The following is a 23,454-nucleotide window of genomic DNA, read 5'->3' as shown; positions in this document are numbered from 1 at the left end:
CTGAAGAATACGCATAAACAAATTAAAAGCGATTAAATTGCATTTTATGCACACACAATCAAATGGAATTTGTTTTTATCTTCTTGCACTCTCTTTTTTCCCATCTTCATTCGAGAGCCACATTTCAATGCGATGACTGTGCGTTAGAATGTACGTCATAATACTAATTATTACATTGGCGACGAGAAGAGAAAAAGCGAAAATGTACAGTGCAACGAACAATTAAATTCATTCAACTCAAGGAGTTATTTCAAGAGTGAGAAAAAAAACAAACGAACGAAAGCATTCGACACGAAACATCAAACCAAACCAAACCAACCAAACCGAATGAAAGAACGTGAGAGAGATAATAAAATTAAAATAATAATGAAATTCGCGTTATTACAACATTAAAAGAAATGAAGAGAGAGAAACAAAACAAAACACAACAACAACAACAAAAACAGCAACAAAAACTCCATAAAACATACAGTGTTGACGAAGTTCTCGGGGATCAGTGCCGAATAGACAAATGCGATAAAAAAAAAGAGTATCAGCAACAACAACAAAAGCAGCGGCAGCAGCAGCAGCAGCAGCAGAAGCAACAGCGAACATTGCGAATGAACGAGAATCGAAGTCAGTGTGTTTGTGTGTGACCATGAAATTTTCAGAGTTTATCGAACCTCTTTTTCTAAACACAACGACACGCGGATCCGTGCAGTATTTTTTCTCTCTTCTTTCATAGAAAGACTTCAAATTTGGGAGCGCATTTTTAGCGCTATGATTTTTTTATGTTCGGGATACGCAGGGGAATAGACAAAACAAACGACGGTAAGTGCTAACGTGAATTTAGTTGCCGCTGAGTCTCTCTCAATCTCTCCATCTCTTTCTCTCAATCGCTGTTCAGCTTATAACATTTGACGATATATGCGTTCTGTCTTCGAACAGTTGAAATAAATTCTACGCTTGAAAATGTATGCACGTTGATTCATTAAACAGACGGAGACGTAAATATAATGGCAAAATTTGCCACGGATGTTTGGCGTGAATTTCGTATTCCTATTGAACTACTGCGATGAAATGAAATGACAATCAATTTGTGTTTTTACTTATAAACAACACACCATACGATCGCACATCGCTGTACTCACTTCTAGCTCTCTCTTTCTCTTTTCCTCTCGCCTTCCCTCTCTGTCTCGCTCACGCGCATACTTTTCTATTCGCCAACCAAGTAATACATAAACATTTCGGTAAACAAAGACTTCATCTTATAAACAAAACGAAAAACTAAAACTGAAATGTGAGGAGTGAAAAAGTGTGGCCCAGTCGTCTGAATGACAGCTAACAAACAGGCGAATTTTTCTTCGTTCATTTTTTTTACTGCAATTTCACGACGGTTGTTAAACATAACCAGAAAACATCGAATCGAGCGATTAATTTTCGTTCATTCATGTGATTGTCATTTGTATATATATATGCGTGCGACGTAAATATTCTGAGCGAATTGCCCAAAAGGAAAATCAAACGTTTATTCAAAATGGAAACGATCGAATGATGTTTGCATGTGTATGTGTGGGACGAATGGATATTCGAAAGCCAAACTGTTTTTTTTTTGTCATCAGCGATATTGAATTGGCGATAGATAGTCGAATGGAGGCTATAAACGAGAGCCAATGGAGAGAAAATCCAAACTATTCGGCACACAGATTAGTGATATTTTATTCGAAATGGAATTTTATATCAGTGCATAAACAAACAGCAGTATCCGCTTGAACTGGGTCAATATAATTCCTCGGTGTTTTTATCTGTTTTCAGCATGTTTTTTTTTCTGTCAATTTCTCCATTTGATGTTTCGCTCTTTCTCTTGTTGCAAACTGCCCTTTCGGAATATCGCCTGCAAATACACACACACACACACAAATACACATAAAATAATTCTTTTTGCCTGAGTCGGTGTCTCTTATGGCCACCAGTTAGTCTACGATGTGTGTAAGCAAACATAAACTTCTTTTTTTGTTTTGTTTAATTGCTATAAAAACGGTATCGTTTATTCGATACACATTGCAGAATGTTTGCCTGCGCACATCGAAGCTCCAAAATACCAAACAAAAAAATACACAACACAGATAAAGAATCCCATTTGGAAGAGTGGTGAATACAACCAAAAACCCACATGCATAAGGCATACGAAGAAAACGCAACACACAAACCGAAAGAAACGGAGATAGAAGAGGCGAAACGGAGCAAGAACATCAATGACAGCAGCAGAAGCAGCAACAACGCCAAAAACACACGACGCAGAATAAAAGTAAAAGAATTACTTAACAGGAACAATTACATACAAACACACAGATTTCAAACATCAAGCAATATTTATCCATTTATTTTATTTTTGTGTGTTCCGCATAAAGTGAGGAGCACAAAATTGTGTTATTCGACTATTAAGGTTTGTACTATAGAATATACAGTGCATTCTATATAGATGTACGTTTACGTACGCATATGATAAATATCGTAGCCACTGTAACAAGCGTTCGTTTTGCTCACCGAGTGTGTATATAAGATTTTCAATGGCACAAACACACAATGTGACTGTGTATTAAGGCATTTGCCAAAGATATATAGCGAGAGTGCGGTAAACAAAAATACAAACAAAAGGAACAAGCAAGCGATGGATGGAACACAGCAAGAGAGAGAGAGAGTGATGACGAAATTGAACTTTTTCGCTTCAACGCTTTCTTCCTGCACACAAACACACACACACACAAGCAGCGAGAAGCAGCTATACACAGAGAAGCAAGTAGTAGACAAGTCTTTACATGTTGTGGTTCGTGTTTTTTGGCAACCAAATACCGAACACACAGAATACAACGGTAGGGCGAGTGCGGCGGCAGTACGCATCACGCTACACCAATATATAAAGCAACGTGCGCAAACACGAGAGAAACAGCACAACATTGATTGTGTTACGAACATTAACCAACCGGCCGGTCCGTCGGTCGATTCTCTCACTCGCTCTCTCGGTTCACACAAAACGCATCGATTCACACGTACAAGGCGAAGAAGCAATGAATGCCGAGGGTTTACTGTTTGTATACATAACATTGATATTTTATCCATTTTGACTATTGTGTATCTCGTTTGCTTCATCGTTCGCTTCATTCAATTTGAATTTCGAATAGAGCACGAAAATGGATTTTATTTTTGCTTCTCTTGGTTTCTTCTTTTTGGTTATAAATACGCAATAACAATACACCAGCTATGTGTATATGCCATTTGTACAGTGTCACTAATACACTCGGATGACTTATACACATTCTCTCTATATCTCTTTGCAGCAAGTTGAACGAAAGAACGTTCGAATAAAGTGAACAGCACAAGAATTCCCTCCGAAAATGGAGAAGAAAAAAAAAAAAATGTTTGGCATAGAAAAAAGCAAATGAAACTAAACAAAATTTAATCGGCAATAAAATGCTCACCAAACAAAAAAAAAATGCAATCTGATATTTATCATCTGATGAAATTTGAAAGAATATTTCCGCAAAAAGTCGATTCTTCTTTTTTGTATTTAATTATTCATGCGATTTAAATCAACTGGTTCTTGATTAAACATTCGACTTTGGGATTTTGTTGTTTTTTTCTTTTCATTTTCGAAAGGGGAATTGTAAGTTGATATTGTTTTGATTTCTATTTTTTTTTTTCTTTGCCTTTCCTGCGGCATTCTATCTCTTGTTCTCTCTGAGGGGCGATTCAAACCAAATTGCTCACTCTCATTGAGATAAATGACCTGTTCCGTAATTAAAATTTACAAAGCCATTTTACAAACGAGAATCACATTTTCAAATAGTTTCCAGTTCTATCTCGCTCTTCTGTTACTCTTTCTCTTTATCGCACGCTCGTCTGATTGCATTGCGATTGTTGCTGTTGGAATTTGGGTGCCTTCACATTTGAATCAGTCTGTTCTTCTCAACTTAGTGCGCAGTTACAGAGCGTTTACTTAATTTATCACTTAAATGAACCCAAGAACTATTTGCTCTAGTTTTTGAGTCACTCTCACGCATGCTCATCACTCATTCATTGACATACAGTCATCAGTGTGCCGTACGGCACTGGCACAACTGTCGTCGGCAGCGGCCACATTATCTGCAACGCATAATCAAATTAAGATTGAAATCTTGCAATTACGTAGAACAATGCGAAATTCATCTCGAACGCACATCTCGCACATTTATTGCACAACATTACACGCCAAATTGAAAGCCAGAATTGTCGTCGGATGAAATAAAATAAGTGCCATTGTCAATTATATTTTGAGCCCATTTTAAACGATACACGAACAATACGAACAAGTTCTCGATTATCAATTTTTCTCCCCATTTTGACGAATGAAAGAGAGCAACAGAAATTTGTCATAATTCACCATTTATCTCTCACTCACTCGCTCGTGAACGCGCGCGCCTGCCCTAATTGCAAATTCATGTCACTCATTTTTCATTAAGTTGATGTTTTTGAATTGACAGCGTGTGACATTGCGTACATGTTGAAACCGAAATCCAAATCGAATTTACCTATTTTTAGGATTCAAATGTTATTATGGTTTTTTTTCTCTCTCTTGATCTCACTCTGTCTTTCTCTCTCTCTATGTGCGTCGTTCTGTTCGTTTATGTGTGGAATGCCAAACGCATTCAGCATATCTCATCATATACATAAATCTCGGGGCAAACATATCAAAATGTTATGGCATTAAACTTATTAACCTGGTTTCGTATGAAGAGAGCATATACATATGCACAAACACACGCACAAAACCTTCTCATTTCCTTTTTGATGCCACCGAACAGAGAGCTTAAAAGGTTCACGTCATCGGAATCACTTTGGGCTGAAACTCAAACATAAAAATAGCGCAATAGCGCATATATAACACACAACTAGGGGGAAATAAAGTGAAACAAAAAGGAAGGAACCAGCCGAATGACAAGATGAGCGCGCGCGGCACGATATCACGAAATGAAAGAAAGAAGCAGCAGCAGCAGCAGCAGCAGCAGCAAAAAAAAGCTGTCACACATTTTCACGTAATAAACTCCAACATAGCGATGGTAATGACAATGAACGTGAAACGAACACGGTTTGTATGCTTCTTTCTGCACACAACACATACTTATTCTCGCGCAACGGCGACGATTGCGATGAGTGTCAGCGATAGAGCAAGCGGGTGAACGGGCGGGCGGGCGGTGGAGAGTGAGTGAGTGAGTGAGTGAGTGAACAGGAACACGCACACCGAACGCGAAATATCATGCAATAGGCGCAAAGTGAAGCACCTCGGCAACACACACAGAAATTAAACAGAAATTATCGACAAGAATTTTACGCGTTACATAAGGATCAAGGGTGTTCTCTCTACTGTGCAATACAACTGCTTATCTACAGTAATAATTCATAAATCTTATTTGTTTCGCATTTATCATGGCAGTGAATGAGACGTACGTGCGGGACAGGGATAGAGCGAGAAAGCAGTGGCGCACACAAAATGTACCACAACCAACGACGATATATATGGATAATTGGCTTTGAGAAATTATTCATTTGCTTGAAGAGAATTTAATCTCTACCATAATTATTTCGAATCTAGTGTACGCGCATATCATGATAACGTTTATGTTGAGACGATTCATTGCTACGATTATGCGGAACGCAATCCACTTTGTGAACCGTGTATGGATTCCTTTTTCGTCGATAAAAAAACCGACATCCTCCAATTAGTTGAAAATCAAAACAACAAAAATAAACCATGAATTTCGGATAATAGGCCGTATGTGTGTGTGTGTGTGTTCGCATGTGTAAGACATGATTCACAAATTGTGGCATTTGCGTTCGGCATGGTTCTCTTTCCCTCCCTCTCTCTCTTCCTCTTTTTCTCTATCTCATTTCGTTCTACACGGCAAACAAAAATGAATGATAAGTATACACACCTGACAACGGTTCCGTACATATGATGATGATGGCTGATAAAAACACAAGTCTTAGCGTGTGTAACGTGCCGACGCTGTGTCGAACTTGCAGCAACGCCATAAATGCGAATTTTTGATCATTGGTGTCACAACAAAATCAAAAATGTAATTTAAACAAGTATCCAAATGAAAAATCAAATCGACTCGCGCGATTTCCTTTTGTTTTTCTGGCGTTTTCTCTCGTCTAGTGGCCACGATTCAGTTTGTTTTGGCTGTTGCCATTTACAGTTATTTCCATCGGTTCAATTTCAATACAATATATTTTACGCGATTGGCATCGATTGCATTTTGAAAAATCCATATTCGATTATGTACTTCACTTTGGCCGTTCGCAATGGTACACACACAATTCGGCGAGGAAAAAAGAACTACAAATAAAAGAATCGAATCGATAAATGGTTCAGATTATTTTTGGGGACAAAAATTCAATTGAACCCTCGAGTTTTTTTTTTTTTATTATTCTCACTCTATATTTTATATAACACACGGTTTTCCTTTTTGCTTCGATGGTGTTGGTCTTTTATGTACTTTCGCAAACACTTGAAAGGAAAATTGCACGTGAAACGAAATTGTTCGCATGCGATTTCAATTCGATCACTTGTAAACAAGCGCACTGTTTTTTCTCTTTCGGTTTTCTCTTCCAATCTCAAGAATCCATTGAATTGGTTTTCGTTGTATTTTGAATTTTTTTTTGTTATTATTTTAATAATCACAGTGTTTGATGCCACATGTTCATTTAGTGTCTCTGCGTGCTTATTTCTTCTGTTTCTTGTACATAATTTGCTTAAACATAACTAAAAAAAAAAAAAAACATTTTAATTTATAAATCGCATGATGGAATCGAAAAAATAGGCGTGTGTAAATCACAAGTTCTTCACAAATTCGCAAATGGAATTCTTAGCGCAGTGAATTTCTCTCGTGATTTTTTTTTTCGCTAATGCTGATGATGCTGCTACCCGAGATTTATTACCACAACAATTTATTTGTTATGAAATGATGAACACACACACATAAACATGAAAAAAAAAGATTCTGTTGCGTTCCGCACACACAAATCACGCAAAAATCAAGCACTTTTCACGCATCACTCGAGTGAGAATTTAACAATTTCCATTCAGTTGGTTGTGTTCTATCAAAATTCGAGATTACTACACAATCGATGTGAACAGAAAAATAGATTTTTATTTTTTCAAACGGCTTTGATATCAAAATAACACGATTATTTGTACAACAAACTCGGTTTTACTTTATCAGATTGAGAGGAAAAAAAAATAAACATTTATTGAGTTGAGAGAATTGAAGCGAACTGTGTGTTTACGCATCTAAACAGTTGGTGCGCCATTGAAAAACTAAAAGCTAAATGATTCCGTAATGCAGAGAACATGAATTGTTTTCGAATTTACGGCCGCAGCAGCTGAAGACTTCCACGCACGTATCACCACTACATTGAACACTGTCGTGCGCTTGCTGCTCCTCCTGCTGCTGCTGCTGTTATGTGTGTAGCTGTGATGGTACGCATTCAATGAATGTGCTACTATCGAATCGGATAGCCAAATCGATATGCTTCCTCTTCTCGCCATACGGTCATGTGCACGCTACTCTCTGCGTCTTATGCACACACGTACATATATGTGTTGCAATTGTATGGCCGCAACTCAAATATCAATACACACATTGCCAACTGTCAAAGTCGCACTCATCCATCTCCATCCATTGCTTTGGCTCTCGGTTCGCATGGCAACGAGTGCGTTAGCAGCAGTTTTTTTTTCACTTATGTTCATGCAATGAATTTCCCATGTTAGTTTTCATGAAATAGTTTATTCTTTTAAATTCGCAAAGAAACGCGATCACAACAATTAAAATGCTTTTGCAATGATTTTTATTGATTTTCTGTCCACATGATTTCCGAATACTTGGTCATTGGAGCTGAATTCAAACCGGAACGCATGTCACATGAGTTAACGCTGCGTCAAAAGTCAATGCTCACAGAGCTTTCGCGATCTGTTTGACAGATACCAATTCCCTTTTCACATTGGATAATCGGCGAAGAACTACGAAATACTGATTTTGTCTTTCGACGAACTATCCTAAACTTATTGAGAGAAGTCGATTGAAAATGGCAACATTTAGTGCAGTCCGTGCGATCCTGAATCCAGGTATAAAAAATCAACCGTTTGGTTCATTTCTATGTGAAAAACAAGTTTTTGGTTTGGCACATTCGTTGAGGTTATGTTTTCAATTGCAGGAAATCGTGTATTCTTGCATCATGCCTTTAACAGCAAAGGAGGCGCTCTATCACAATTGTATAAATTCCAACCGATTTGCCAATCACGATGCTATTCCGACAAAAGAGTGTTCACTCGTGATAAGCCACATTGTAACGTCGGTACGATTGGGCACGTTGACCACGGAAAGACAACATTGACCGCAGCTATTACGAAGGTGTTGAGTGAAAAAGATTTGGCCGAGGTAAAAGATTACGACGAAATTGATAATGCACCAGAGGAGAAAGCTCGTGGTATCACAATTAATGCTGCACACGTTGAATATGCCACCGAAAAACGGCATTACGGTCATACCGATTGCCCTGGTCACGCCGATTTCGTCAAAAACATGATTACTGGTGCCTCGCAAATGGACGGTTAGTGACATTCTGCTATTTATATCGTGTTGTTCGGTTGGAAGTTGAACAATTTTCAACTTTCATTTTTTGCATATTAATCTTTGATGTTTTTCCTTCACATTTCAGGAGCAATCTTGGTTGTTGCCGCCACCGATGGTGCTATGCCACAGACTCGTGAGCATTTGATTTTGGCTAAACAAATTGGAGTAAAACACATTATCGTTTACATCAATAAAGTCGATGCTGCTGATTCGGAGATGGTTGATTTGGTTGAAATGGAAATTCGTGAGTTAATGAATGAGATGGGCTTTGACGGTGACAATTTGCCAGTTGTCCGTGGATCGGCATTGAATGCATTGGAAGGCAAAAATCCTGAACTTGGTTCCGAATCAATTATGCAACTGTTGAAAGAAATTGACAACTATATTCCAACACCTGAACGTGATTTAGATAAACCTTTCTATATGGCAATTGAGCATGTTTTCTCGATTCCAAATCGTGGCACAGTGTGCAGCGGTTTGCTCGAACAAGGTGTCATTAAGAAGGGAAACGATTGCGAAATTATTGGATACAACAAAACATTAAAATCAACAGTTACCGGTGTTGAGATGTTCCATCAGCTGTTGGACCAAGCCCAGGCTGGCGATCAATTGGGAGTATTGGTTCGTGGTGTGAAACGTGATGATATTAGACGTGGTATGGTTTTGTGCAAACCAGGAACACACAAAATGAGCGATCACGTATGTATTTTTGAATCAAAATTTCGAAGGAAATTTAAACTCATTAGTTGTGATTGAAATCAATTCAAATCTCTGACTGATTTCCAGGTTGAAGCCCAAGTCTACATCCTCAAGAAAGAAGAAGGTGGCCGATCCAAACCATTCGCTTCATTTGCGTTGATGAATCTGTTCTCCAAAGTAAGCAACACTCTGAATATTTTAGCCAAGAGAAAATGCATACCATTATTATATCACTCAATTCGGCTTTTGCCACATTTTCTCGTTACAAAACAGACATGGGATTGCACCGCTCAAATTCTAGTACCAGAAGGTTCAATTGTAATGCCGGGCACACATGCAAAGTAAGCAACACTCTGAATATTTCAGCCAAGAGGAAATGCATACCATTATTATATCACTCAATTCGGCTTTTGCCACATTTTCTCATTACAAAACAGACTCACATTGAAGCTTATCAAACCAATGGTATTCGACAAAGGTCAACGTTTCACGATTCGTGATGGCAAAGTCACTGTCGGAACTGGAGTAGTAGTTGGCACAAATAAACCTCTCACAGAAGACGAACGTATTGAAGTGTTGGGCGGCCGAAAAGCCAGAGAAAAGAAAGCAAAGAAAGAGGCCGAAAAAGCAGCCAAATCCGCCGCAAAGAAAGGAAAATAAACATTTTAATTGTTATAGATGTATCATTTATTATTGACAGTTTCAGCATTTAATGTCAACGCCATTCGAATGTATTTGTGGTAAAATAAAATCAACTGCGAAATTTTAGGTTATTATAAACTCGCCTGTCTCTTTATTTTATTTATGAAAGAAAATTGCATTCAATTATGTTTTCACTATGATCGCAATATAATTGCATTTATTTTTAACCATCAGGATGTTAAAGAAGCTGACCTCTTCACTAAAAAAACGACAAACATTTTTCATTCCCACCTCTCGTTCGATGCACGTGTATTTCCAATTCGACCAAAAAGCAATATAAGGTCGTGCCGTCTCATTCATGAACGTATTTTTTTCTTTTGCTTGCGCCGAACTGTTCTGTTTTTTCCTTCCATTGATGTGTTTCTAAACAAACACCAGTTACTTCAGTAAGTATTCAACTGTTGCAGCAGAAGGTACGTTAGCTCATCGTTGTTTTTTTAATTCTTATTTTGATTTATTTTCAAGTTTCGATTTAATTGGAAATATTTTTATACACATTTGGTAATATATACACACTTTTTTGTCTTTGTGTTTTGGTTCGATTTTGAAATGTTCATTTTTGTTAAAATTTGAAACGGTTAAATAATAAATATCGATTTATTTCAATTTATTTTAAATAAAGAAACTAAAGAATGTTTTAAAGAACGCCAGCTTTTTGTGACACAAACTTCGTGTACTCCATTGGTGAGTTTAGTATAACAACGTGAGTGAAAAAAGTTGTTAAAATGTATGAATATTTAGTAAAAAAGTAAAAAATTGTTTAAAACAAAAGCACATTAAAATGTTCATCAAGTCTAAAAATAGCATTCCGAAAAACAGATCGGTATCAAAATACGATATGGATGGCGTAAGCCACATTTATATCGATAAAAGATATAAACAATGTCTTGCATAATAGTTTGGCATGCATCAGGTTGCACTTTTCAGTGAACGGCGGCAGGATCGACGAGTTGCAATATCAACGGTTTTGTTAACTTTACCATACATATCTCTGTACCTCGCAGCACGTATGCACGCGATGGATTTAGAACGATTTAATAGCTACCAGTTTTACGGCGAAGATAAAAACAACCAAAAAATATGAGTACGAATGCGTCACGGTCAACTAGTTAAATTGAGTAGACGCATGGTCCCGCAATTTAATGTATTTAATGGTTGAATCGAGTTCAAATTGCAACATGAATACGGTTTACGACAATTTTTTTTCTTTATTCTGTTCTTCGTTCGCAAATTAACCAGTTTACCATGTCGCGAATGTAGCGGCCAAGCATAATGAATAAGGAAAAATAAATGTTTCGTGAAGACGGACGTTTTATTTCGAAAATTGTATTGAAGTTTAATATGTATATAAACAGTTCGCTGTTCAGAATTTACAAAGCAAAATCGTAAGGTCAAATGGCTTTTAGAAGCGCCGAATGAATAAAACATCGACCTTTCAACCTTAAAAATTGCAAGTTGGCATTAAATTTAAATTGAATTTTTCATTCGGCTTTGGACAAACCTCGGCGAAACAGAAAAACAATTTCACGTAATTATCACGAAAAATAATTCCGTTTAAGTAGCATTTCGAAAGTTGCGTTCAATGTATGCAAGTCGAATCTATCGGTGAGCATAATGAATTTCCATATCAAAAATAAAGCACAGAAGAAAAACAACAACAACAACAACAACAACGGATGGATTAATCCACTTGAGCATGAACAATTACGAAATCACCGCCAATTAATCGTAAAGAAACAATCAACACGAAAAAAAAACAAAATGTTCAATGGAAAATTCAGTGTCGCATGAGCGCATAATAGCAAAGCAGCGATTATGAAATAAGAATAAAATGCAATGACTGATTTTCGATGTGCATGTGTTTTGAATTTTACTTTTACTATTCATATGCGGAAATATGCTGAACACGAAACAGCAGATATTATGTCGAATCTTAGCATGTCAGCCAAAACAATAACAAATCAACGATGAAAAAAAAAACACATGAACCAACCTGTGAGCCAACCAACCAACCAACCAACTAGTTAAGCACTTTTAGTACGGCAAATTTCTTGATGTTATTGTATTTTGCCTCTAGTACAAAACGTCAATGTCACTTTCCCGTTCGCGAGTTGATGTTTGCAATCACAAAACTGCTAGTGTGATCACAATATTAAGAGGCCCGCACACCTACCTCTCTCAGTCGAAATGATTTCGATTTTGTGCAAAAGTTGTATAACAAAACAAACACACAGCATCACAAGTATCAATCGTTATTTTAATATTTTAAGTGGAAATCAATTGTCATATTCGATATGTAAAACGTCCGGACGATATTTTTGGCGAAATTTTGCGAGCACATCAACACTATCAGCTGCCTCCGTACAATCGAATGACGACGCGAAAGAAACAAAACCCAAAAATGGAAAGCTCGGCACAAATATTCTGAGTAATGTGTTTTCAAAGCGAAAGAAATTGCCAACAGCGCCAGTGAGCCAGTCGTTGTCATCGTCAACGGTTGATTTGTACAGTGGGCCTGAAATATCTTCGGCTGAGGTGATTCAGGCGATGATGGTGTACATTTGGCCCAAAGACAACGAAATGATCCGTCGTCGAGTTGCCCTTTCGCTTGGACTACTTGTCGGTGCGAAAGCGTTGAGTGTTTGTGTTCCATTCCTGTTCAAAGCGGCCGTTGATAATTTAAATGTACTGACTACAGCTTCGGTGCCCGATACATCATTGACAATTTGCACATCAATCATTCTCGGCTACGGCATTGCCCGTTTGAGTGCGGCTGGCTTCAGTGAATTACGTAATGCAGTTTTCGCACAAGTTGCACAGCATTCGATTCGAAAAATTGCGACCAATGTTTTCATGCACATGCATAAACTGGATCTGAGGTTTCATTTGAATCGACAAACTGGTGCTCTTTCGAAAACCATCGATCGTGGATCGCGTGGCATCAACTTCGTGCTAACAGCAATGGTGTTTAATGTTGTGCCAACGATTTTTGAATTGGCTTTGGTCTCAACCATTCTTGGAATCAAATGTGGACCGGCTTTCGCATGCATTTCGTTGAGCTGCGTCGGAATTTATGCCGCATTCACATTGGGTATCACATCATGGCGTACGAAATTCCGTGTTTACATGAACAAAGCGGAAAATCAAGCCGGAAACAAGGCCATTGACTCGCTCATCAATTACGAAACGGTGAAATATTTCAACAACGAAAAATACGAAGCCGAACAATACGATAAAGTGTTGCAAAAATACGAAGTGGCCAGTTTAAAAACGGCATCGAGTTTGGCACTTTTGAATGCCGGTCAACATGCAATATTCAGCGTCGGTTTGACGGCAATTATGTACCTGGCCGCACAAGAAATTGCCAAAGGAAATATGACCGTCGGTGATTTGGTCATGGTGAACGGTTTGCTGTTCCAATTGTCAATTCCGCTAGGATTTCTGGGCAGTGTTTATCGTGAGGTACGGCAAGCTGTTCTCGATATGAGTGCCATGTTTCGGCTGATGAACCTTGAGGCAGCAATTCAAAACAAACCAAATGCACCGTATTTGTCGATTGGACGCGAGAATGCTGCCATTTCCTTCCGAAATGTGTCTTTCGAATATGAAGCGGGGAAGAAAATTTTCGACGGTCTATCGTTTGATATACCAGCGGGTAAGAAGATTGCCTTTGTCGGTGGCAGTGGAAGTGGTAAAAGTTCAATGGTTCGTTTGTTGTATAGATTTTTTGAGCCAATTTCGGGCACGATAAGTATTGGCAACCAACAAATCACCGATGTTGACTTGGATAGTTTACGTAAAGCAATCGCAATTGTGCCTCAAGAGTGTGTTTTGTTCAACGATTCAATAGGGTTCAACATTGGATATGGTGATTTGAGCAAAAGTCAAGCTGAAATTGAAGAAGCCGCACGAATGGCCGGTTTGCATGAAGCCATCATTAAGTGGCCAAGACAATACGATACACAAGTCGGTGAACGTGGACTCAAACTGTCTGGAGGTGAAAAGCAACGAGTTGCTATCGCAAGAGCCATTCTTAAGGACGCCCCAATTTTGATATTTGACGAAGCAACTAGTAGCTTGGACTCAATCACTGAGCATAATATTCTACAAGCACTTGTCGCAGCTACGAAGAGTCGAACCAGCATTTGCATCGCACATCGACTGTCCACCATTCGAGATGCCGATGAGATTTTAGTTTTGGATAAAGGCCGTGTTTGCGAACGCGGCACACACGATAAACTACTCGGCTTAAACGGATTATACGCTAAACTATGGGCTGCCCAAAGCAAAAATATTTACTAGGTTTAAAATGAATTGTTAACGATTTCAACATTTACCTATCGTTCCACAACCACGTTCGATTTTAATTTAAAAAAAAAAGCGTTATTCTAACATATACAATTGAGTAAGACATTTTTTTTGAGTTTTAAAGTCTAAAAAATGTGCTTTGAAAAATATCCAATTAAAATATTCCATTCAAACACTAAAATTCGTTTTTATTTTTATAGTTACAGATTGACAAAGAGAGAGAATAATGTCTTTGGATGAGGTAAGACAATCGCTTGGTTTTGTTTATTGTTTCGACATCAATTTGATAAAAACACTGAAAATAATTGTTTTTTCGTTAACAAAATTACAAATTTTTTGTTCAGAGATTCAATGAAGCCGCTGAGCGGGTGAAAACATTGACCAAACGACCAACCGACCAAGAATTACTTCAATTGTACGCTTTTTTCAAGCAAGGCTCATTCGGTGACAATAATACGAGTAAGATTTGCATTTGAATTCATTGCTTACACTGTAAAAAATAGAGGATTTTATATTATTATTTTGTCTATTTTTCTCTTAGGCAAACCTGGAATGTTAGACTTGAAAGGGAAAGCCAAGTGGAATGCATATTGGGAGAAAAAAGGGATGAGTCAAGATATAGCCAAAGAAAAGTACATTGCCTTTGTTGACGAGCTTATGGAGAAATACAAAGAATAAGAGAAAATTACGTTGTTCGTTATTTGAATTGCAAAATAAAATGTTTTTAACAGGTTGAATTGAACTGTGTCAAATTATTCAAAAATCAAAACAAAATCAATGTCGCATTGGAGTTTATTATCACCACTGAGTAGTAGATCTAGCCCAAAATCTAGTACGTTCCGACGAGAACAACGTCTGACATTTCACATTGACAATGTATCGTATCGCCTGAAAATTCTTGACAGTTCGCATGTACGTCTTTTTCATAACATCGGATATTCAACACCGTGTATTCGTTTGCAATCTTACGTAATTTTTTTACAAAATAGAAACAAAAAACGGACCCAAAACCATAATATCCGTTTTAAATTCCAGTTGTTGATGTCCGTATAAATCAAGCGAAAAGTTCAAAATGTTACGTCTTTGCCTGAGCAAAAGTCTAGGTGGTGGTAATAATCGATTGATGTTTGCCGTAAGAGCAAGCTCGTCGACTGCAACACCAGCCAAAGCGCCCGAAAAAATCGAAGTATTCGTCGATGATCAGAGTGTTTTCGTTGAACCTGGCACAACTGTGCTGCAAGTAAGTTGCGATTTAATTACGATGTAATTGAAAAAAATCAAACCTTGAATAAATTTTCATTGAATATTCGCAGGCTGCGGCACAAGTTGGTGTAGAAATTCCACGATTCTGTTATCATGAGCGTTTGGCTGTTGCAGGTAATTGTCGTATGTGCTTGGTTGAGGTTGAAAAAAGTCCAAAACCAGTTGCCGCATGTGCGATGCCAGTGATGAAGGGATGGCGTATCAAAACCAATTCAGATTTGACACGACGAGCAAGAGAAGGTACGACAATGTGCGCAGTATATTCAAACCCTGAAAAGGAAATTTATTCGATTTGTTCTTTTTTTTTTTTGCTTTGCAAAGGTGTTATGGAATTTTTGTTGATGAACCATCCGCTCGATTGTCCAATTTGTGATCAGGGCGGAGAGTGTGATTTGCAAGATCAAGCTATGGCCTTTGGTTCAGATCGATCTCGATTCGTTGATATTCATCACACAGGAAAACGGTTGGTCATACCTCTTTTTGCGCTTACCATTTTTACACCGATGCCATTTTTAATGGAAAAATCTTTATTTCAGTGCTGTTGAAGACAAAGACATCGGTCCATTGGTAAAAACCATTATGACACGTTGTATCCACTGCACACGTTGTATTCGTTTTGCATCAGAAATTGCTGGTGTCGATGATTTGGGTACCACTGGTCGTGGTAGTGATATGCAAGTCGGAACCTATGTTGAAAAGTTGCTTTTGTCTGAATTGTCTGGTAACATAATTGATTTGTGCCCAGTCGGTGCGTTGACCAACAAACCGTACAGTTTTGTGGCTCGTCCATGGGAAATCCGTAAGATTGATAGTATCGATGTGCTAGACGCCATTGGCAGCAATGTCATTCTCAGCACTCGTACCAACGAGGTGATGCGTGTTGTTCCCCGTGAAAATGAATCCATTAACGAAGAATGGCTGGGTGATAAGTCAAGATTCTCATGTGATGGTTTGAAGCGTCAACGTTTGATTGCTCCATTGCTTAAAATTGACGGTGAATTGAAAGCCGTTGAATGGGAAAGTGCTTTGATTGCTGTTGGCCGTAATTTGCAAAAAGCTGACGGTAAAATTGCCGCTGTTGTTGGTGGATTGGCTGATGTTGAGTCCGCTGTTGCTCTTAAGGATCTTTTGACCAAATTCAATTCGAAAACTATCGCAACTGAAACCACTGTTCCAAAAGTATGCGCTGGCAATCGTTCAACCTACATTTTGAACACTCCAATCGCTGATATCGAAGATGCTGATGAGATTTTGCTCGTGGGAACCAACCCACGGTATGAAGCACCAATTTTGAATACTCGTCTGCGCAAGAGCTACGTCCACAATGAAGGAAATGTTTCGTTGATCGGACCAAAAGTCGATCTTTCGTATAAATATGAGGTATGATTGTTTTTCGGTCGAATTTTTTTACATTGAAATCCCTTTTGTTTGAAAACGGTGGTATTTGAAATCGATTATTCTCATCATTTTCCAACTGATTTCCGTTTATATTGCAGCATTTGGGAGACGATGCTTCAATCATCAACGATATTGTTAGTGGCAAACATCCATTGTCCAAGCGATTGGAAAGTGCTCAAAAACCAGTCATCATCGTTGGTGTTGACCAATTAGCTAGACCAGATGGAGAGGCTATCCTTACCTCACTCTACGAATATGGAAAGAAATTGTCAAAGAGTGTAAGTTTTCGTACGAAATTATTGATTTTTTCAGCATATTTTCTCTGTTGATTTGACATTTGGAGAAAAAAAAAACGTTTTCCGGTTTTTATTTACTCATTTTGAATATTTTCTATTTTGTTTTCATCATTTTTGTTGTCAATTCCAGGGATGGAATGCATTCAATGTTTTGCAACGCACCGCTTCCGCTACCGGTGCACTTGATATTGGAATTACAAACAGTGTCGACGATGTGATTGCATCGAAACCAAAAGTGTTATTCTTGTTGGGCGCTGATGATAACAAGATCACACGCGATAAATTGCCATCAGATTGTGTCATCATCTATCAAGGTCATCATGGTGATGCTGGCGCTACAATTGCCGACATTGTGTTGCCAGGTGCTGCTTACACAGAAAAGCAAGGCACATATTTGAATGCGGAAGGCCGTGCTCAGCAAACGTTGGCCGCCGTTTCTGCACCTGGATTAGCTCGCGAAGACTGGAAGATCATCCGAGCCGTCTCTGAAGTTGTAGGTCATCCATTGCCATACGACACGCTCGATGACATTCGTAGCCATTTGGAACAAATCGCTCCACACCTCACCAACTATGGCAAACGCGAAGGAACACCACTTGCATCGTTACCAGCTGCCGTAAGAAGAATAAATTCTACACTCTCTTAATTGAACTCAGCTCAATTACAAACACTAATCACATTGTGTGTCTCTTTTTTTTGCAGAAATCGAAAATTGCAAGCAGCAAAATCGACATTCAACAAAAGAAACTAGATGATTACTATATGACTGATGTTATTTCAAGATCGTCACCAACCATGGCGAAGTGCATTGCAGCCGTTCGAAAATCAGCCGTTGCAGCTAGCCAATAAACGACGATGAATAGTATACAATAAAATCTTTCTTATTATAATTTTAAACGAAAAAAAAAATTGAAAAAAGTGTTTTAATCACTAAAATTGTAAAAATGCAAATCAGGAATAAAACAAGTAATCCAATTAGTGAAAAAAATAGGAGCGATGAGTTAATGATTCGATTTTATTCTTGTTCACCAACTTGAAAGTTTTAGGTTGTAAAAAGTTGCGAATTTTTTGGTATTAATAAATATGTTCTTGAGCGACGTGAAAACTGACAAACAGGTTATGTAGGAATGTTGTAGTTGAGATGAAATATTTCAGAAAGGAAGTGCCGATTCAATTTTGTTATCTCGGTTTCAGATCAGCGCATTGAATTTTTGATGAATTGGAATTTGCTCGAAATCTGGTTGAAGTCAGAAAAAGTGTATTTTTTTTCTCTTATGATTGGAACTCTGTCAAGTAGATGACTACTACTTACTATTCACTAAGATAAAATCTTACCTGCTCGTCTACATTTCATAGGGAACAGTGCAAATTTTGGTTCTTCGTATCCAAAAAAGAAAACATTTGATTTTTTTTCTCTCAGAAAATATGCGAATTCGGTCGATTTTATTTGCTGTTTGTTCTGATATTTATGTTGAGTTGGTAGAAGTAGGTTTGTTATTGAGATACATTAAGTAAGAGATAGATTTAGATATATCAATAAAACTAAAGTAAGAAAAAATAAGTTGAATAATGCTTATTGGAAGAAAATGTCCATTAATTGGAAAATTCGCGATGACACCATACCGTTCGAAGCCGTTTGAAATTAAATGGTCACCGAATCTGATGAGTGTAAGAAAAACCAAAACGAATCATTTGTTATGATTAAATAATAATAATCAAAAAGAATAATGTCAAATACATACCAATAATACCCAGTGCTGCTTTGCATGCTTCATAAGTTCGAACTTTTGCCTTATGCTTTTCGTCCACTTCTGGATCCAATGTGAAAATCTTCAACTGCAAAAATATAAATCACATATGAAAATTTTAAATTCGAATTATATATGAAAATTAGTAACTGATTATTTCATGATTTACTAACATATTCATCATTTGTTAGACAAATAAAATCCAACAATAGCTTCTTTTTCATGTAGTCTTCCAACTTGTTTATGATATTCAATGTTATTGCCTTTGGCACACTATCGCAAACATTCTTCTTAACAATCTCCATGTAACAGCCGATTTTTTTGCACATATCCATGGCAATCCCATCGATTTTTTCAGCCATTTCTTTTTTGTCATTTTCATGTAGCGGGGCGCATTTTAAACTTTTGTTATCGTCCTGATCACATTCCAGTTCTTCGGTTGAATCCAGTTCTTCGGTTGAATCCAGTTCTTCGGTTATTCTATTGACATTATTGAAATGTGTGAGTAATAGAGTTGAATTATAGTTAACAAATGAAAGATGGAATTAGATAGAGGCGCTTACAAGTTGTTCTTGAATTCTTCATTTTTGGTATTCACATATGCGAGCTCCATTTGAATCAACGAAAGAATACTTTTTTTGTATTCCTGGTCATTGCTACGGATGAACGCAATGATTTTTTTTTCGATGTCGTCACGTAAATTTGGATAGTTTAAAACCTTGGAAATCAAAGAGACAAAAGACCATGTTGAAATGTATATGTCCAAAAATCAAAATTGCACGAACGTACAAGGAGCGACTTACTTTTTGAGTGGAATCCCGTACAGCCGATTTCAATTCAGTCACCACCGAATCAACGCAGTTACGAACAGGCTCTTTTAATCGTTCGATTTGCTTTCGCACAAAGCATTCAAACACATTATATGGTTCAAACTCGCCCGGAAGATAACCATATGCGTTGCGAATTGCAACGTGAATTTCTTTAAGAATGTCAGACGGTTTGAAAGCGATTTTTGAAATTTCGCATGAAAAACTAAAACGAACAGAAGTATTCTCAATTAATGTTCAAATTGAAATAATAAAATGAAACCGAATGAATTACCGATAATGGAATATTTCACAAATAATGGCACCACGAGACAAACCATCTGTTCGAATGTTTTTTAAGCCAAGACCGCCAATTTCTTTCTCGAAATCTGACTGCACGTTTTGAATTATTCTATAGAATCAAAATTAAGTACAAAAATTGCACAATCAATATTTAGATTAATTTTTGCCATTGACAAAATATGAACATACCCCAGCATCATTTCTTTCATGTGTTCCGGATCAGTTTTATGTAACATGTTGAATTCTTCAATTTCGTTTTCAAGTGATACCTTGTCTTTGCTCAATTTCTCTCGCAAACCTGGCAGCTTATCGCGAATATGTTCCGTTAATTCTTGATTCAACATTCGTTGCAAATGCGGTGTTCCCATACGATCAGCCATGTGTCGATAACTTTCATGATTTGTAAAAAAAACACGTTCGGCTTCCAATGCTGCCGAGATATCTTTCTTCACATTAATGTCATGTTGTGAACGATTTACGATACCGACATAATTGCGTCGCAATGGCAATTTTTTATTTTCCAAAATATCCCGAGCATCGGTGCCTATATCCATCAAATCCAATTTGGTTATAACACCAATTGTACGAACACCTTGTGGATCCACTTCTTTAGCCAATTTTAATGCATCCGAATTGGCCAAATCGGAGTTTGCTGGCGAAACAGCCAGAATCAAACAATTTTCTTTGGTAATGAACTGAAGAATCATTTTTCGGATTTGCTGCTCAATATCACCGGGCTGATCACCAATCGCAACCTTGGTCATACCCGGCAAATCGATCAACGTAAGGTTTAACACATGTGGTGAATGAATGTGTAAATTTATCGGCTCAGAAGAAACACCTTTATTTTTTCCAGCTCTGCGTTCAGTTTCGCGCTCGATTTCTTCACGAATATCATTGAAATCGGCAAACTTTGTCTCGCAATGCGTAAATACGCCGTATTCTGTTGAAATAGAATAATTTTCGAAAAAAAAATTAAGAATATTTGACGAATTAGATGGAATGACGAAAAAGAACTAGAGTGCTTTGAATCATAATTATTTATCATACCTTCTGGTGCGTTAATGAGCTGTAAAATTAAAGGGCATCTAGTGACGATGTCAGAACCACGTGGCAAAAAATCTCTGCAAAGAACGTAACAAAGATTGAAGGTGGTGTTAATTTCATGAATTATATTTACGGTTATGAATGGTTGTTCAAAATGAATTGATTCACAGATAAATTCTGGGCTTGTAGATAATCACCGATGATAATATTTGTATATTTGACTCACTTTCCGACGAAGTTTTCCAACACTGAACTTTTTCCAGCACTTTGGCAGCCAATAACGGCAATTTGTGGGAAATCAAATTCCATATTGACACGCATTTTGCTGCATACGTCCAAAATCTTGTTCATAGCTGGAATCAGCTTTTCCATGCCTTTATTACCCGATTCCATTCCTGCTGCATTGCCTTCGTCCTCCATTTGATACTTTAAACAAAATTTATTTAATAGAAATGATTCGATTTATTTTTCGGATGCTTTTAATCTTTATTCAGTGCACTAGGATGGTGAGCTAACGACTCATGCAATACGATGTATACTTTGATTAATTCCAAGCACATCAGCCTCACGCTTTACAAGTTGTGTGACATGCTCCGCTTGTGTACGGTATTGAAAAAGCAATGGCTACTCGATTAACTTGACGTTGCCCTATAAAAGCGAAGCATGGAACACAATATGTGAATCGTGTGGCCCATGTTTTTGGGATCATAAGACAATAACTACTACTTTCACTACATTTCTCACTTAACACCTCGTATTGTATGATTTTACGATTGGCAACCGATAATAAGAATCAATCCATCCACATTATCAAATTGATTTATAGAGAACAATTGGAAATTGCTTAAAAAATCACAATCAGGCAATGATGATGGGAAAATAATTATGATTTTTTAGTTTTAATTTTTTTTTTAATTTATCTTACTGTTTCTGAATCTTTTTTAGATAAAAGCGATGAAAATAATTTCAAATCTAACATCTAGATTCTAGATGAATAAAAATGCACGCAAAACTAATTCTAATTCGACTGTTTGTATATGCAAGCGAGTGAACATTCAGCGGTAAACGATCACAACGAAATGGCGTGTAAACCGCGTTGGCAACTAATATATATGCTCCAAACCCTTTAAGTATTCTCGCAAATTGGACGGACGCCTTTTCTCCTTGCGTTGAAATCATCAAGTATATAAACGACCAATATATACACAGAGATCTACATTATAAAACGGCAAAAACGGATCTCATGCGTTGCAGTCGTGTGTGTATACGGTGTGCCAATACGGCTACGGTTTCGTTACGAGACGTTATTGAGACTTGCTATCATGCGGCCAAGCATATTAAACACATATACAGTATTTAAGACGCGGCCATGTTGAGATTCCATGGAGAGATTTTTCACAATGCTGATTTTGAGATGATTTTCCTTTGCCGACTCTATCGGCATGTTATATTAACAGGTCTTCATTGATAAATGGACCAATTTTTTTCACCTTCTTGAATTTTACAAGTATGGATTGCATCGATTGTAGCATTCAATTATACCCCATTTCTGAAAGTACATCTCACACCAGAGAGATAATATGATTGAACAAATAGAATTTCATGCAAAGCGTTCAATTTTGAAACAGCTATGCTTCGATGTGTGGTTTGAGTTCATAGCTGAGCTCATTATGCAGCCCAGTGTTGTTTATATTTTTCACTGTCAAAATATAAATATTGTAACACTATTGCTCTCGAAAGCAATAAACAAATTATTGAATTGTCGCCAGATTTTTTGTTGATTACAATGCTTCTTTTGTATTCGATAATATGTAAACAGTTAATTGCCTTTTCAACAGAATTCTCAGAAACATATTCAAACAGTTGCTTTTTCGTACATGAATCTGCATCTTGTGAGAACTAGGCACAGTCAAATGGTTCAAAGATTATGAACAAATGCAAATAAACCAACCTTCCCTATAAACATAATTGATTTTTTTTAAATGATGATGACAAGTTTATTTTCCGATTTGTGCGAAAAAAGTTTCATTCTAAGGGACTAACATGTTTTTAATTGTCACGATATAAACATTCAGCAAATCATATCGCTTCAAAACTGTGGATTGCATCAACAATATGGTCGACCGCATTTTGCTTGATTTATTATTTTTCGCTTCAAAGTAAAGAATGAATTTCTGTTAAACCATGTCTAATGTATATGGAATATGAAATTTCAACAGTTTAATTAAATTTT

The 23,454-nt window shown here is 37.3% G+C and overlaps 6 protein-coding genes across 17 annotated transcripts in view; 4 read left to right on the top strand and 2 right to left on the bottom strand.

Moving 5' to 3' along the window:
* LOC129567349 (uncharacterized) overlaps positions 1-7,442 on the bottom strand; it is a 59,922-nt gene extending 52,480 nt beyond the window's left edge. Inside the window, exons 1-3 of one of the 8 annotated variants that reach the window (XM_055444149.1) lie at positions 6,958-7,335; positions 6,454-6,781; positions 5,949-6,355 (exon numbers count right to left, since the gene is read on the bottom strand). In XM_055444149.1, coding sequence (XP_055300124.1) covers positions 5,949-6,048 — 100 coding nt within the window. In that variant the 5' untranslated portion in view covers positions 6,049-6,355; positions 6,454-6,781; positions 6,958-7,335. Of the gene's footprint in view, positions 1-5,948 lie in introns of all 8 variants that reach the window. The other 7 variants (XM_055444151.1, XM_055444147.1, XM_055444146.1 and 4 more) reach the window with 7 other exon arrangements.
* A 505-nt stretch (positions 7,443-7,947) lies between these two features.
* LOC129567347 (elongation factor Tu-like) lies at positions 7,948-10,130 on the top strand. Its single transcript, XM_055444140.1, has 6 exons — positions 7,948-8,143; positions 8,233-8,628; positions 8,737-9,350; positions 9,438-9,527; positions 9,624-9,691; positions 9,788-10,130. Exons 1-6 carry the CDS (start codon positions 8,104-8,106, stop codon positions 10,008-10,010), a joined length of 1,431 nt encoding a protein of 476 aa, XP_055300115.1. The 5' UTR covers positions 7,948-8,103; the 3' UTR covers positions 10,011-10,130.
* A 222-nt stretch (positions 10,131-10,352) lies between these two features.
* LOC129567348 (acyl-CoA-binding protein homolog) lies at positions 10,353-15,097 on the top strand. Of its 4 annotated transcripts, none has more exons than XM_055444141.1 (4): positions 10,353-10,465; positions 14,561-14,601; positions 14,705-14,819; positions 14,902-15,097. In XM_055444141.1, exons 2-4 carry the CDS (start codon positions 14,587-14,589, stop codon positions 15,036-15,038), a joined length of 267 nt encoding a protein of 88 aa, XP_055300116.1. In that variant the 5' UTR covers positions 10,353-10,465; positions 14,561-14,586; the 3' UTR covers positions 15,039-15,097. The 4 variants fall into 4 exon arrangements, with proteins under 4 accessions (XP_055300116.1, XP_055300118.1, XP_055300119.1 ...); XM_055444143.1 differs by lacking the exon at positions 10,353-10,465 and adding an exon at positions 10,671-10,736; XM_055444144.1 differs by lacking the exon at positions 10,353-10,465 and adding an exon at positions 10,698-10,755.
* Positions 11,586-14,541, top strand: LOC129567345 (iron-sulfur clusters transporter ABCB7, mitochondrial). The gene has a single exon (XM_055444136.1). It carries the CDS (start codon positions 12,240-12,242, stop codon positions 14,352-14,354), a length of 2,115 nt encoding a protein of 704 aa, XP_055300111.1. The 5' UTR covers positions 11,586-12,239; the 3' UTR covers positions 14,355-14,541.
* A 107-nt stretch (positions 15,098-15,204) lies between the features above and the next one.
* Positions 15,205-18,305, top strand: LOC129567344 (NADH-ubiquinone oxidoreductase 75 kDa subunit, mitochondrial). Its single transcript, XM_055444135.1, has 7 exons — positions 15,205-15,600; positions 15,674-15,863; positions 15,945-16,086; positions 16,160-17,003; positions 17,120-17,299; positions 17,448-17,933; positions 18,020-18,305. The coding sequence occupies exons 1-7, from the start codon at positions 15,433-15,435 to the stop codon at positions 18,164-18,166; spliced, it is 2,157 nt and encodes a 718-aa protein (XP_055300110.1). The 5' UTR covers positions 15,205-15,432; the 3' UTR covers positions 18,167-18,305.
* Positions 18,306-18,802: 497 nt separating this feature from the next.
* On the bottom strand, positions 18,803-22,394 carry LOC129567346 (dynamin-1-like). 2 transcript variants are annotated; one of them, XM_055444138.1, is made up of 10 exons: positions 22,147-22,394; positions 21,448-21,647; positions 21,225-21,298; positions 20,364-21,117; positions 20,167-20,283; positions 19,869-20,097; positions 19,629-19,783; positions 19,239-19,545; positions 19,060-19,153; positions 18,803-18,976 (listed from the first exon to the last, which is right to left on the bottom strand). In XM_055444138.1, exons 1-10 carry the CDS (start codon positions 22,198-22,200, stop codon positions 18,960-18,962), a joined length of 2,001 nt encoding a protein of 666 aa, XP_055300113.1. In that variant the 5' UTR covers positions 22,201-22,394; the 3' UTR covers positions 18,803-18,959. The 2 variants fall into 2 exon arrangements, with proteins under 2 accessions (XP_055300113.1, XP_055300112.1); XM_055444137.1 differs by having other exon boundaries at positions 18,945-19,153.
* Between the last annotated feature and the right edge of the window lie 1,060 nt (positions 22,395-23,454).

This window comes from Sitodiplosis mosellana, unplaced genomic scaffold, assembly GCF_009176505.1.
Source record: "Sitodiplosis mosellana isolate CC-2019 unplaced genomic scaffold, AAFC_SMos_1.0 Smas_scaffold_11, whole genome shotgun sequence".
In the NCBI taxonomy this organism is placed as follows: Eukaryota; Metazoa; Arthropoda; class Insecta; order Diptera; family Cecidomyiidae; genus Sitodiplosis; species Sitodiplosis mosellana.
This window is presented reverse-complemented; position numbering and strand designations above follow the sequence as displayed.

Coding starts and splice junctions, on each gene's coding strand:
- LOC129567347 (XM_055444140.1), top strand. CDS start 8,104: ATGGCAACATTTAGTGCAGTCCGTGCGATCCTGAATCCAG. Junction 8,144..8,232: donor CCGTGCGATCCTGAATCCAG/GTATAAAAAATC, acceptor TTTCAATTGCAG/GAAATCGTGTATTCTTGCAT. Junction 9,351..9,437: donor CACACAAAATGAGCGATCAC/GTATGTATTTTT, acceptor ACTGATTTCCAG/GTTGAAGCCCAAGTCTACAT.
- LOC129567345 (XM_055444136.1), top strand. CDS start 12,240: ATGATTTCGATTTTGTGCAAAAGTTGTATAACAAAACAAACACACAGC.
- LOC129567348 (XM_055444141.1), top strand. Junction 14,820..14,901: donor ATTCGGTGACAATAATACGA/GTAAGATTTGCA, acceptor TTTTTCTCTTAG/GCAAACCTGGAATGTTAGAC.
- LOC129567344 (XM_055444135.1), top strand. CDS start 15,433: ATGTTACGTCTTTGCCTGAGCAAAAGTCTAGGTGGTGGTAATAATCGA. Junction 15,864..15,944: donor GACACGACGAGCAAGAGAAG/GTACGACAATGT, acceptor TGCTTTGCAAAG/GTGTTATGGAATTTTTGTTG. Junction 17,300..17,447: donor GAAAGAAATTGTCAAAGAGT/GTAAGTTTTCGT, acceptor TGTCAATTCCAG/GGATGGAATGCATTCAATGT.
- LOC129567346 (XM_055444137.1), bottom strand. CDS start 22,200: ATGTTAGATTTGAAATTATTTTCATCGCTTTTATCTAAAAAAGATTCA. Junction 21,648..22,146: donor CTAAAAAAGATTCAGAAACA/GTAAGATAAATT, acceptor TTTTGTTTAAAG/TATCAAATGGAGGACGAAGG. Junction 19,154..19,238: donor GTCTAACAAATGATGAATAT/GTTAGTAAATCA, acceptor ATATTTTTGCAG/TTGAAGATTTTCACATTGGA.